At 42.9% G+C, this 13,521-nt stretch overlaps 1 protein-coding gene across 1 annotated transcript in view; it reads right to left on the bottom strand.

Annotated features, from left to right (window-relative positions):
* Positions 1 to 13,020, bottom strand: part of ASAH2 (N-acylsphingosine amidohydrolase 2) — a 475,375-nt gene extending 462,355 nt beyond the window's left edge. Inside the window, exons 1-3 of the mRNA XM_069612073.1 lie at positions 12,906 to 13,020; positions 11,259 to 11,449; positions 2,696 to 2,845 (exon numbers count right to left, since the gene is read on the bottom strand). Of these exons, the coding sequence (XP_069468174.1) occupies positions 2,696 to 2,845; positions 11,259 to 11,449; positions 12,906 to 13,020 (456 nt within the window). The remainder of the gene's footprint in view (positions 1 to 2,695; positions 2,846 to 11,258; positions 11,450 to 12,905) is intronic.
* Positions 13,021 to 13,521: the final 501 nt, after the last annotated feature.

Genomic DNA, 13,521 nt, shown 5'->3' with positions numbered 1-13,521 from the left:
TGGCTCCTGCCCCACCCAACAGGAAAAGTAGTTCCAAACAGAAGAGGATCAGAGGCTCAACTGGCAGGCAAGTAAGCAGCATGGTCTGCTGCAGGTAAGTCCACCCAAGCATTATGAGCCCGGCGCTTCCAGCGCTGGGACTGGGCATATTTATGAGCCTGGTGCCACTGGCGCCAGGACTGGGTCCAAAAGGTCCCAATTGGGACTGGTTGGCACTCGGAACCTGGGTTATGGATCTGCTTCCAAGGGAGTTGGGAAAACCCTGACCTTTTGGAAGCAGAGATCATGACACTTTGTGCTTTTTACAGCAGAGACGCTGAGCAGAGCTAATAACATTTGACATGCTGGATGGATTTGGGTGACATTTTCCAAACAAACAAGTTGAAAGAGCCTCACTAAACTTGGAATTTTGGGAATAATTTGTCAGAAAATAAAAATGTTATTAAGAAAACATATAAATGCTGTATTAAGGCTACCCGCATTTATTTTCCCATAGAGAAAAAGTGCAGTTTTTGAAAAGTCATAGCATGAAAACCGCTTGCCAGATTTGGACCAAATAAGAAACAATTAGGGCACAAATCATTGACTTAATATCTTTGACTGGTAGTGGTAAAAGTCATCCATAATTTTTAAAATAGTCGACAGAGAACGGAGTGCCCCATGTGCCTTAAAACCTTTGTATCGGTCTTGGTGCTTTGCAGCACAGAGGCTGAGAGAGGCTAATGACTTTTGACCTGCTGAATGGATAGTGATGACATTTTCTAAAGGTTTGTCAAGGAGCCTCCCCACCAAACTGGACATTTTGGGAACAAATCGTAAAAAAATTAAAACATTATTAAGCAAACATAAAATCGCTGTTTTCAGACTACTCGCATAGACAAAAGGTGCAGTATTTTAATAGCCATAGTGCGAAAACCACTGGGCAGATTTGGACCCAATAAGAAAGAATTTGGGCACAAAGTATTGACTTAATTTCCTTGACTAGTTTGGGTTAAATCCATCCTGTAGTTTTTAAAATATTTGACAGAGACTTGGGGTGCCCCCTGTTCCTTAAAACTTTTATATATATATATATATATATATATATATATATATATATATATATATATATACATATATATATATATATATATATATACACACATACATCCTGTTAGCGCCAGTGTGTACACACGGGCATGAGTGAGATGCACTTCCATTCCGCAGTTTCTAGGCAATACTTCATGATCCTTGGGTAAGGAAAACTCCAGCATCCACAAAAGCGGGTTACTATTTCTTATTTATTCGAAAGTTCAAGTTAAAATAGAGAAGCAGCTCCCCAAGGTCGCAGTGGAGCCGGTGCAAAAAAAAAAGACTTGTTTCGCAGCTTCCATGGCTAGTGGCCCGGTCGTACTTTAAAATATAAAGTGGGCACGGCCAAAGTAATTCACTTCAATAAAAACAACTGCATACAGTCTGGATAATGACGTATTGTACCCCAGCCAGGCGTATTTAGACCTTAGTCTGGGAGAAAAATGTAATAGGGCAGCAGAGGAAGGGGAAAAAGAGCAAAGAGGGAGAAAGGTTAAGTGCACATAAAAGATTTATAAAGTTATGAGGGGGGGGTTGTGTCTGGGATAGTTTGTATACCTGTATAGTAAGTCGAGAGTGATCAAAGCATAGCACAGATCAGAAAAGGGCAAATGCTTACTGCTCATGTGAATGAGCACATACCAATGAGGGCAGTTAGTGCCACCCAGTGGCCATCGCTGGAAGATCCCCTCCAGTTCAGAGCCTCAGTGAAATATGCAGATTATATACTGTAATATATTGTCTGAGAGTGCAGATGCTATACAGGCCAGGGGACTACACGTGTTATCTGACTGTCAACACATAAAGCTATGGCACGCATGTTGCTCAAATAGTACTTCATGCTGCAGTAAAGCCAATTCCCGGCGAAAGAGGGCAAGGAAATGGTGTGGGGGGGGGGGGGTGGCTCAGTGGGGGGAGCTTTAAGCTGCAAGGCAACAATGTAAACACCAGTACATCCAAAGTTCTTCACTGGAGGGCCCAGTGGTGTGTCCAGACTATTTTGACTGGGTTGGCCCAAATGGGGCACTGACTTATGCAGGGGTGGCATGAAGTGCAAGCACACACACACATAATGATCACACTTTAGGATAATGGGATGGCACCTGGGGTGACAAATTAGATTACGGGGTAGCACATGTCACCCTCAGCCACTCCCTGGACACGCCTATGGGAGGGCTTCTGTGCCCCAGAGGGCCACAAATGCAATTTTTCTATGGTAGGGATAAGTGGATAATCCTGACAGCACATCTATTTTACAGTGGCGTTCAGTATGCAGGTTCCCGGCGGAGAATGCAGTCCTGAACCTGCCCAAGTAGTCATTAGGCCCCACCAGCCAACCTACGAGAATTCCTGGGGCGTTGGGACACTGGGCCCTCCTATTTGATGACTACCACATATCATTCAATGCCTCCTCAATGACAAACTAAAGACTGTAAATCCTACTATAAAATGTAACATTTCCCCAATTTTCTTTTTTTTTAAATGAGAACATCGCCCACTTTATTGGAAACTAAAGTTAGGAAAACATTGAATTCTTTCAGCTCTCATTTCACTTGTTTTCATGTGCATTACTTTGGCAAAGACATCTATAGAAAGGAAAAAGGTATGTTATTTATACACTTACCTCTAATCTGAGTCTTTGAGAGACCATGCCTATGTCAGCACTGACAAAAACAACTCTTTTGGAATTATCAGGTTCCGCCACGATGAACGCTCTGCTGTACAGACGTGTGTGAAGGCCACCACCGACCTGCTTCGGGTTGGCATATCCCATCTGTAGAGAGATATGGCCAATGTCATATCACAGCATTAGATGTATTTGTTTGCATGCAGTCCAGAGCTCATGCCTGTACCGTACGGCAAATGTTTCCAAATGCCATAGTGCCACAAGCTTGAAACTATAGCACGGATTTGAGCACAAAAGTCATACATTTTATTTCAAGGGTTTCATGGCATACATGTCTAACCAAGTGGCATTGAATTACGTGTGGGAGATCAAGGTGTGACCATCTTTACACACTGCAATACTTGTATCTCTTTCACTTTTTCAATTGCGGGGCTTGCCATGCCCCCACATGTATAACAGGGCCAGCACTGGTGCTCACATGTGAGTCAAGTGATGCCAGACTACCACTGTGATTTTGAAATCATGAGATCATTCTATTCCAGGTTTAATTTACTGGTCAGAACCGTCAATGAAATTCCCCTGCACACAATTGTGCAGTGATCTCTCCTGGGAAGGTTCTAGAAGCTTTAAATGGCACTTTTCTGAATGCCGGTCTGCAGTTAGAAATGTGTCTCTTATTGCATACTTTATCGGGGAATATAAACTGTATATTGTTTATTATTATTGAAACTTGGATGGGCTGACAGGCTACCATTCACTTGCTGGTCTCAGCTAACTCCTATTAAATGATCTAACAGAAAAGACCGGCGTGAGGTGGATTTTCTTTATTTTTATAGTTCCAGGAAGCTTTATTGTACATATGTATTGCTATACAGTTCCAGTTGCTCTTGTGAGGTGGTATTGTTAGTATATTCCAGTCCCTTCTGACCCTTTCTGCTCTCGAACCTCTCACCAGGGATGAGGTCTCACAAGTCTGCTCTTTAAAAAAAAAAAATATGTTATTGCGCATTTAGTTCCATACAAAACTTAAGCACATAAGAACAATCAAGAAAAGGAATAATGAAAAGAGACATATAAAATTACCAAAGAAAACAGCAATTACACAAAAATCAATTAAAAAGAGAGTAATATAAGAGTTGATTGTGATGATTTCATACAATAAACATTCAGGTGATTCTCATCTTAATAATCGCCTTTGTACTGCATTTGAGGACAGATGGAATTTGTCTTCCATTTAAACAGTACTTCTTATTTGTGCATTTTAACCTTCTTCAGTAGTTCCCTCCATATGTTATATGTTGCTGCCACTACAACCAGTGATGTGACACCAAACAGCTTACACCAAAATTGGTCACCTGAACAGTCTTCTTAATTAGTAATGAAATGTACATATCCTTGTGTATATAAACATTCCAGGGACTTGCAACTTGCGGCAGCAGTTTCAACCTCAATGTGGCATTAGCGGCAAAGTCTTTCCGTATAAGGGGTTTTCAACGAAGCGCAGACGAACTCCATGGTGGGCAGCACATTCAAGCGCATACACAGGACAAAGCGTTTGAGATCAGTAGGGCAAAGCTTACTTAAGTAATTAGTAGGTAGATGACTACTAAAAACTGTCGAGATAAATCATAATATCGGGGTTTACCGTGAAGTTTATCCACATTGTTTGACAAATCCCAACTTGTTGCTTTCTTTTTTATTTTAACCTCATAATTAGGATCAGGTGTTAACACATCCAGAGCCAGATTTAATTGGACGATGAACGTTTCAGCAGTCTTTTTTAGTTCTTCCATGAAACTATTTTTATCCAGATTACCAGTGCTTTTTTCCATTAACAAGAGCAGAACATTAGACTCATGGTTACTGCTCATAAACTTTGCATACAATAACGTTCTTTGAACGTACCACAATGTACTTATTGACGTAACCCAATACTCAAGACGCAAGGACTCTATAGGTACTGATTTGAGTATGTTTATGACAGATCTCAGTAGTTTACCCTCAAGCTGTTCCAACCAATTTGTTCATATTTTAAACCTACCATCCCATAAAGTATTGTTGGTAACATACTGACGCTATACTACTTGAGGAGGCCTTCAATGTTCTAGACTCTGCAATGCACAATATCATGTTTTACGGCCATCCACTTTCTCCAGACTTTTATGATTACCTTTTCCTTGTAAAATTTCCCACTAGGGTTTGCTGTGATGGAAAAGCCAAATAATTATATTCCCTCATGCTAATCAACGGTATATCCTCAATACGTCATTCAAAGTTTTCCCTACCTTTATTTGTTTTATTCAAACGCAGAATCTTTCATGTTTTGGTTATATTGATGACCATCGTGTTTGCCTTTGTGTATTGCACCAGAGAATACTTCTTGAGATATATACATTATATATACATTAAAGTTGTTCTTTCTTATCATCCACCATTTCCTGCAAGCAGATTTTTTACTGAGTTTGGTGAGTGTCTGTCCTCTGTCCCTTTGAATATTAATAACATTTTAATTACAGATTATGGTATATATGTCATGATTGTTCTGATAAGACATATTCCTTCAGATTACTTGACATGCTCCATGGTCATGTGCTTAAATCTTGGGGCGAATCTGTTTCACACCATCGGGGTCATTATCTGGACCTTATTATTTCTGGGTAGCATCCTTTTAACCAAAACTGTGTTAGTCTCATGGAGCGATCACAGTGTCAGGGCGTTTGCACTGAATTCAATCAATACGACCTCCACTGTCATTCTCGGTCCTTAAATTCCCAAGTAATCTTGTTCGAAAAAAGGCTAACATAGTATTTCCCCAAAAGAAATTACATCTTGGTGGTTGCTTTGCAATGCAGATAGTAAGAGGTATTTCGATCAGTGCCACTCTGTTTTTCAGAAAGTCAATGATCTTAAAGCCTGCTTGGAAAAATAAATATTTCAAATAAGGTAGGGACTTCTTGGTAGTCTGCTGACTAAGAGGTAAGATTGTGTGGAATTTCTTTTTTTAGAAAAATCTCAGGATTCAGACTCGCAGAGCAAAGCTAGAAAGGCTCTTTTATAAGAAAGCAATCTTTCGTGCAAACGCCTCTTTGTTCATGGTCAAATCTTTAAAGTTGTTAATAAACCCAACACATTTTTTACAATTCTTCAAACATTTGAAAATCCTAAATCCACTATTCAAAGTCTAGGACCAATCCCTCCAGTTAGACAGTTAGAAAATTATTGTTTTTCACAGCCACAATAAAAGCTATTCAAAGAAAATATACTAATTTAAAGTCAGTCAAGATGGTATCTTGTTCTCAACCGTTTCTTATTGATAAATTACAAATTGTCTTTCCAAAAAGTAACAGTGGAGGTAGTTCTCCCAATTTTGCTGGGTTTGAAATCCACTTAGGCTAAGTATCAAGAAATGTTACCATCAACATTTCCAGTGGGTCGCGCCCTACGGGTACAGGAATCCCATTACCCATGGAAGGAATGGAGGTTGGAGACACAACATATACATCATGTTGGAACAGTGGAAAGACTACACAATCCAGCAACCCATAAGCACTCAACATTATTAGGATGTGAAAATGATCTCCAGTCCTCTCCAGTGGATTCCTGCCTGGCAATCTCTCCTGCCTTTAGAGTCCTTTGGGGTGCTTTCTGTTTGTTCTCCCGGTGTCAGCAATACATCCCTTCAGTTATCTTCCTATTATTGTTCTTCCTGGTGTGTCCCTGTCCCTCCTCTACTCCATTCCATGTGCTGCTCTCGTTTGCCAGATTATTTCATTTTAAATACTGTCAAGTGTACTGCACTCAGGACTGCTTTCATGGACTGCATCTCTGCGTGTATACGATTGGAATACCGGGCAAACTGTTTTTCCTGTAGAACGTCCCCGCAGTGCCTGCTGGAATTGCCCTTTGGATGTCAGATGTTGGATTTGGTGGCACTGGGACCTTCCTGAAACTTTCCTTTTCCTTTTCGAAAAATGTGAACCTGCACTTTCCTTTTGGAAAATTGAGTCTCATCTGGTATTGTCAGTACTGAATTCTTATAGCCTCATTTTCGTTTCCTGTTGTCTAGTGCCTGGATTGGTCAGTCCTCAGTCAAATCTCTGCCTTTCCTCTAATAAGACAGTTCAAGTCATTATTTTCCCTTCTGTCAGTAGCTGTGTTGGAGGGATGGGGGAGTGCCGCACCTTATGCAGCTAGTGATTTCTTTTGTTTCTTTTTTTCACTAAAACCTGAATATATAGTTAATTGGGTGCTTGTGCTAACTACTCCCATTTCCCTTTCGTGCTGCCTGGGAAGCCCTTGGGTGTCTATATAGTTCCTCCCTACCTTTGTTTACACCAGCAGGTGATCACGTTTTACATTGTTCCTACTTGATCCCTCTAGGTATTAGAAAGGTGAGTGAGGGCAAGCAGCAGCAGCGTCAAATGCCTGACACTTTAACTTGTCAGCTCTCTGGCTATACATATTACTGACTTAGTCAATGTATCTCTTGCTCTTTGAATCATTCTGTCTCCTCTAAAAATGGCCCTAATCACCTCCTAGGGTGATGAGTAACTACTGCCCCAAAGCTGGACTATTCTAGATAGCAATGTTCCTGGAAAGGCTAGTCACTTATCGGTGGCAGAACATTAATCGAACAAGAGCAGGTTTTGGACACATTCCTGTCAGGATTCGATCCTTAACACAGAACTGAAAATGCTCTAGTTACATTGTGGGATGACCTCCTGATGAATGCCGATGATGGTCATCTTTCGCTTTTAGTTATGCTGGATTTTCTGACACAGTGGATCATGATATTCTCTTGGTCATCTCAGGACCCTGGTTGGGGTCTCAGACCAGGCACTGGTTTTGGTGCTTCTTGCATGGAGGACACCCAGCAGTAAAGTGGGGATTTTTAGGACCATTCATGTCATCTGCATAGTTCCACTGGACCCTGAGCTGCTATGCTGCCCTTGCTCTTTAACATGTATACGCAACCATTAATAGCTATTTTATACGAGCTGTGGCTTTATTTTCATTCATAAACTGATGACATTCAGGTGTATTTCAGGGTTTCCAGGTCCATAGATGAGTTTTCTCAATTCGAGACATGTCTTTGTATAGATGAAGATGTAAATGTCATCTATAGAGCCCACCCCCTCACCTCCTTCATACTGTAAGAACCGCAAGAGAGCACTGTGCATGACACCTGGTATCATTGCAATACCAAAGGTATGAGAGACGTTATGCACTCAGACAACCGTATCGAATATACCCTCAAACTGATGCAGTAGACATGAGCTTGCAGACAGCACTGGATATGGAAGAATTATAAGTAAAATTGGACTGAAGAGAAGTGACGACATAAAATATATGCAAAAATGAAGAAAACCATATACACTAAGAAGATAAGTGACAAGAGATGTAATCAATGTACATATGCAAAAACGTAAGGTAGATAAGACAATGTAGAAGCTTGCTAAAGTAGGAAATATAACGCAAGTAAAGCAGCCATGTTGAGAAAATGGACATCAGCCTCACATAATAGTAAACAAGAAGCCTTGAGGAGAGAGACCAAGGCTGCAGAGCTGAGAGGTGATGGAATACAGCTTTGTGCAAGACTAAAGGGTACTTGCTTGGCTCAAGATTGAGGATTCGACAGCAAGAAACAACTGCAAGGAATGAAAGGAGTCAAAGAGGAAAAGCCATGTACGTAAGATATATTTCTCTCAGATTAAGTAAAGGAGTGAATAATTATGAGTGCCAAGTATTGAATAATCAAAGATGCAGAAAGCACATACGGGACGGAGCAACCATGTCTCCAGAGGCCAAAGGGAGTAATATCATCTAATATAATTGGATCAAATAGCATTAAATAGCAGGAAAAAATTGACAAAATCATGATCTCCTCACAAAGTGGTGTAAGTCCAGAAAACAAGGCCTATTCATAAAGCCCTAGACGAAGATAGCAATGTACCTTCACTCCAATTAAAGTCCGGAGGAAGAGAACAGCCAGCCAGGTCAACTACAAAGAATAAGCCTTGACCTAGAGCCTAACTGATGAGAGATGGTAGATTAGCTAAGAAAGGCAGTTGTCTGGCACTTTTCCCCTGCACCTGTGTTTCGTTGCTTACATGCTGATAACGAGCCGAATTTCCAAGGTTGGAAAAGAGTGCCAACCAATAATGAGGGCCTAATAATGGTGTACCATACATTGTTGCAGAAGCCTATTCGCTGCTGCTATTGCATTATTATCTGCATTATACGTAGTTAGAGGTTGTTCAGCGCGTGCCTACCAGATAAGGGGCAGCCAATGATAATATTAACACTTATATGAACTATAGGCATATATGATCCCTTACCCAATTCCTGCACCTAATAGGTTTTACTGTTTGCCACATAGGATGACATCATAGCTGACGTACATCGAGGTATAAAGTTGTTTGTGTAATGGAAATGCGATGAGAATGTGTGAGCTACAATTTGTTTGTTCGCCAGGTTTACCTACTTTATTGTACTGATAATAAAGTCGTATTTTTCCATATTCTTTGAGTGTGTCCTGTTATTTGCGCCTGAGATCACTTATTTGGTCGTCCCATGCAGCACTTGGAATGCTCCAGGTGCCACTGCACATCTTGGAGGAGTGCCACACTGGATACTTTTAAACAGTCTCTGATTGAATCCTTCAAAGACTGAATTAATCCTCCTGGGACTGAAACATCTGCAGAAGAATCCGGTTGGCTCTACGCCCCCTTTGTTTTAAGCCTACTCACCACTTTTTAAGATAAGGTGAAGAATCGAGCTGTGGTTTGGGAGCCAGGCCTGAGCCTGACCTATCAAATGAATGAAACAGTGAAAAGTGCCTGCACTGTGCCTTACCTCCCTATAGAAGACCATGCAATGATAGCAGGGCTTTTACTAATTTGCACTTGAATGTGCCAGTGCTTTTTCTCACTGCCTTTCCCAAACACCTTTTGCATTGTCTACCCACTGTTTAGAATGCAGCCATATGCCTTATCTTTGTTTCATTTTATTGCTTATAGCGCTAACCTAGCTCAAGAGAATTGCAGCGCTTTGCAACAGGAGGGTGCCAGAATTGGGATTGGCATGTTATACAGTAGTGCAGTACTGTTTCTGGAGGGAGAGAAGGATTTATATCAGTCCGGCAGGTATTGTTGAAAGAGCCACGTTTTTAGTGTTTCGCAGAACTAGAGGATGGTGGGGACATTTCGAGCTTCTAACGGGATCAAGTTCCAGATGGTCGGGCGTGGCAGGAGAAGGAATGCTTGCGAGTCTTCTCTTTGCCGGTTCACTTTTGATGGTTTATAAACTGTCAAAATCCTCTTCGGTTTCCACTTTTAGGCAATCTTTACACTGCCTACTCACTAAAGAAGACATTTTAAAGTATTATGCTTCACTTTTAAGACTTACTTTCTGTAATGGCTTGGCAGGCGAAGAACGAGGGTCTGGAGGGTTGCCCAGAGCAGTTGCCAGAGGTTTAAGATTATTTCTAAATCTTCCAGCCATCATAGCCAGACCCATGCATTCATAGAAACGCAGCCTGCTGTCTGCTCTCCCTACTCACGATAAGTCCAGAGGCCATAGACGGTGTTCAGTGCTCTGGCCACATTTATCAAATTCACTTGCTCTGGAGCTTTGCAGGCTTAGATCGCACCTTGCTCTTCCGAACGGTCTGAAATCCTATTGTTTTCTGTCAGCAGTGGCCTTGTCTGTTTTGCACTCTTCTATCTTTATCATCTGCGCCCAGATGCAGTTTACTCTGCTCGGCACTACATGTTCTGCGCATTATGAATAATAAATCCATCAAATCCAACCATGTCTTATTACGGGATAAATGTGATCATTGCATCTCCGAAAATGTTGAATCCAAAATTAATAATTAATCATTTGAAATGTATGGCACAGAATAATCATGTACATCCCCGCAGTCCCTATCTCCCTACCCTCAACCCCCCATCCATCAATCATATCTGCGTGGGCACACTTACCTTATGTCCACTCCCGCAGCGCTTTGCCTGTGACGTGAGTTCCAGAACTTCTAACTGCAGGGTCCCTTTTTTTAAAAAACTTAAATTTTGCCCTGTTTTCCTTTTTATGGAAGCGGGGGACACGCCCACAACCCTTGAATTTCCATAATGTCAATCAAGAGGAGCTGGGCGGGGGGGGGGGGGCAGGGGACACCCCCGCAACTCCTGCTTCCCTTATTTGACATTTTAGGAATTAGTTGCAATCTACATGTCTACGTTTGGCGGGCTTTCCCAAGCGCTGTATGACATGGGTTGATGTGCTTAGCATTTGATAGAACAGGATACATGGTAAATAAGATTACACAGGGCATCAAAGATACATGTGCAGACAGGTGCCCTCCAGAGACAGCAAATGCTCCACTTCCATTGCATGCATTATTTAGGCGTTTCCACTTGCAATCCACCTTTTTCTGAGAGGACTTCTGTAATGCTGCTCATTGTTATGAGATTATGGCACGGCTCATGAAATATTGAAGGATTGCATTCATAACGACAAGGTAAACAGGTCCCGTAAGCCTATGATATACTAAACATACCAAGGGGATATCTGCCAAAGGTCCGGTGCAGTCGGCTCGGCCAACGCCAATCCAGAAACCAGTGAAGTTGCCAACAGGGAGAGTGGTATATGAGGTTGTGGACGAAGTTGTTGGAGAAGGTTTAGAGGTAGTTGTCTTGGATGTAGTTGTGGTTGTTGTTGTAGTTGTGGTTGTTGTAGTTGTAGTAGCACCTGGAAGGAGAGCACACCTTCAGAGCAGGAACTATATTTAATCAAGTGCAATAGCATTTATAGACCCTACTGTCCTTTCAGAGTTGGACAGGATCATATACATATTAGGCGCTTGCATTGAAAGGCTGGGTGAGCTGACACAGAGTCAGTCGCATATTGAACAAGTGTGATATGTGACTAACTGTAGCAGACCCATCAGCCTTTCAGTGTAATAACAGGAAGACATTACCCTCTGATAGCTACTGATACAAGTTAAAAGTTCCCAACTCAGAAGTCACAGGATCAGCACACTTAAATTTGTGAACAGAGCAACAATTGTTTAATCGTGTGGGAGTCTGAAAATTCAGAATAAATGTAGTCATATGTTCCTAATCCCACTTTTGCCAAGTCATATGGTACTCATGCTCAATTAATCTCTTGTGTACTCTTTTTCAGCACTGGCGTAAGAAGGTCCTCACTCCCACACCATTGATTTCAGACTTTCTAACACATCTTGCACATAGTACAAAGTGCATTTTGCACCCTTGGGACAGCAATGCACATATTGCATTTTCATAATCTGCAGTCAAGAGCCTCACAGGCTGTAAAGGCATCAGCTATTGTGGGAGGGAGGTAGTAAACATGCACATAAGCAGGTGAGTGAGCAGTGAGCAAATGAATGAGTGTGTGAGTATGTGAGGTTGTGACTGAGCACACTGTAATGGTAGTTAGTGGACGAGCAATCAACCAAATTAAGTGGATAGCAGGGAGAGTGAGTGAGTGAGTGAGTGAGTGAGTGAGTGAGTGAGTGAGTGAGTGAGTGAGTGAGTGAGTGAGTGAGTGAGTGAGTGAGTGAGTGAGTGAGTGTGAGAGTGAGTGAGCGAGGGGCTGTCTGACTGACAGAAGAGGCATACTAAGTGTGGCGCTGCCTGATGATGGAGCGCGCACGCAGCGACGTGACGTTGCACGCCGCCACGTGCAGCATAAATAAACAGGGCGTTCCCAGCCGCGTCAGTGTGACCGGGAAGCCTGAGCCAGAAGGACGTGTGTGTGTGAGTCCTTGTGTGCTGGGGTGCTTACGGGTAACGCCGGGGGTCGGGACACACCCCCAACAGTGGCGGCGAGTAGGGAGATGATGCCTGGGCCCGGCGGTGACGGAATCTGCAATTTTTTTTTCCTGAAACGGAATCGTGCTGACATTTCGTTTCGGCCCTTGGCCGTGCATCACCCACGCGGCTGGCGGCCATTTTGCATATTAGGCCGTGGAACTTCACTGAGCTCCGGTTTGGGCGGTGAATGGCATCCAGGCCTAACTTTTGGACACACTGCTAGCAGGCAGTTATACCTGCATGCCCATGCCCGATTTTTGATTTTTTTTCAAATTTTGGGTCTCCTACATCGAGTGCAAGCAAGGAAGAGGGCTACAATGGCTGGGCCTGCATAGCCCACATTTCTTTCTTGACTCAATGTTTGGAACTGCTGAAGGCTGGGGTCTTCTTCATCCTCTTCATCATCAGGCTGGTGACCCTGCTGTTCTTTATCCTCTTCATCATCAGGGAGGAGTGCTGCAGCTGTATTTCTTCATTTTTCATCCTGGTAATATTCAGGCCTGGTGGCTGTGACTGTGCTGCAGGTGATTGCCTGTGAAGGGGGACACTGTGTCATCGCCATTTTTGCTCCCAGTTTGGACATTTCTGTTTCCTGGACATGGCTGAAGGTTTGAGTTGCGGCCCCAAATCTCCACACTGGGGGTGCCTGCGCGCTCAAACTCATGAGTGACTCTGAGGATCAGGACGGTGGACAAGCAGCAGCAGTAAAACAGCCTCCTCTGGCTCAAGCAGGAGCCCCGGCCCTGGTGCCTCCAGCGCTGCCTGTGGTAGTACCGATTGCCAAGCCAGGACTTCCTGCCATGGCCCAGGCACGTGCACATGCGACCCTGCAGCCCATCCCGGAGTTTGATGTCTCGGGCCCGCCTTCTAGTTTAGGGCCCAGATGGAAGAGGTGGGTTGACCGCCTGGATATGTACTTTCGGGCCGCACAAGTGACAGATGATGACAGCAGGCTGGCAACCATGTTGTACTCAGCAGAGCCCT

The sequence above is a fragment of the Ambystoma mexicanum genome, chromosome 8, assembly GCF_040938575.1.
Source record: "Ambystoma mexicanum isolate Mex_15411 chromosome 8, UKY_AmexF1_1, whole genome shotgun sequence".
NCBI classification, from domain to species: Eukaryota; Metazoa; Chordata; class Amphibia; order Caudata; family Ambystomatidae; genus Ambystoma; species Ambystoma mexicanum.
This window is presented reverse-complemented; position numbering and strand designations above follow the sequence as displayed.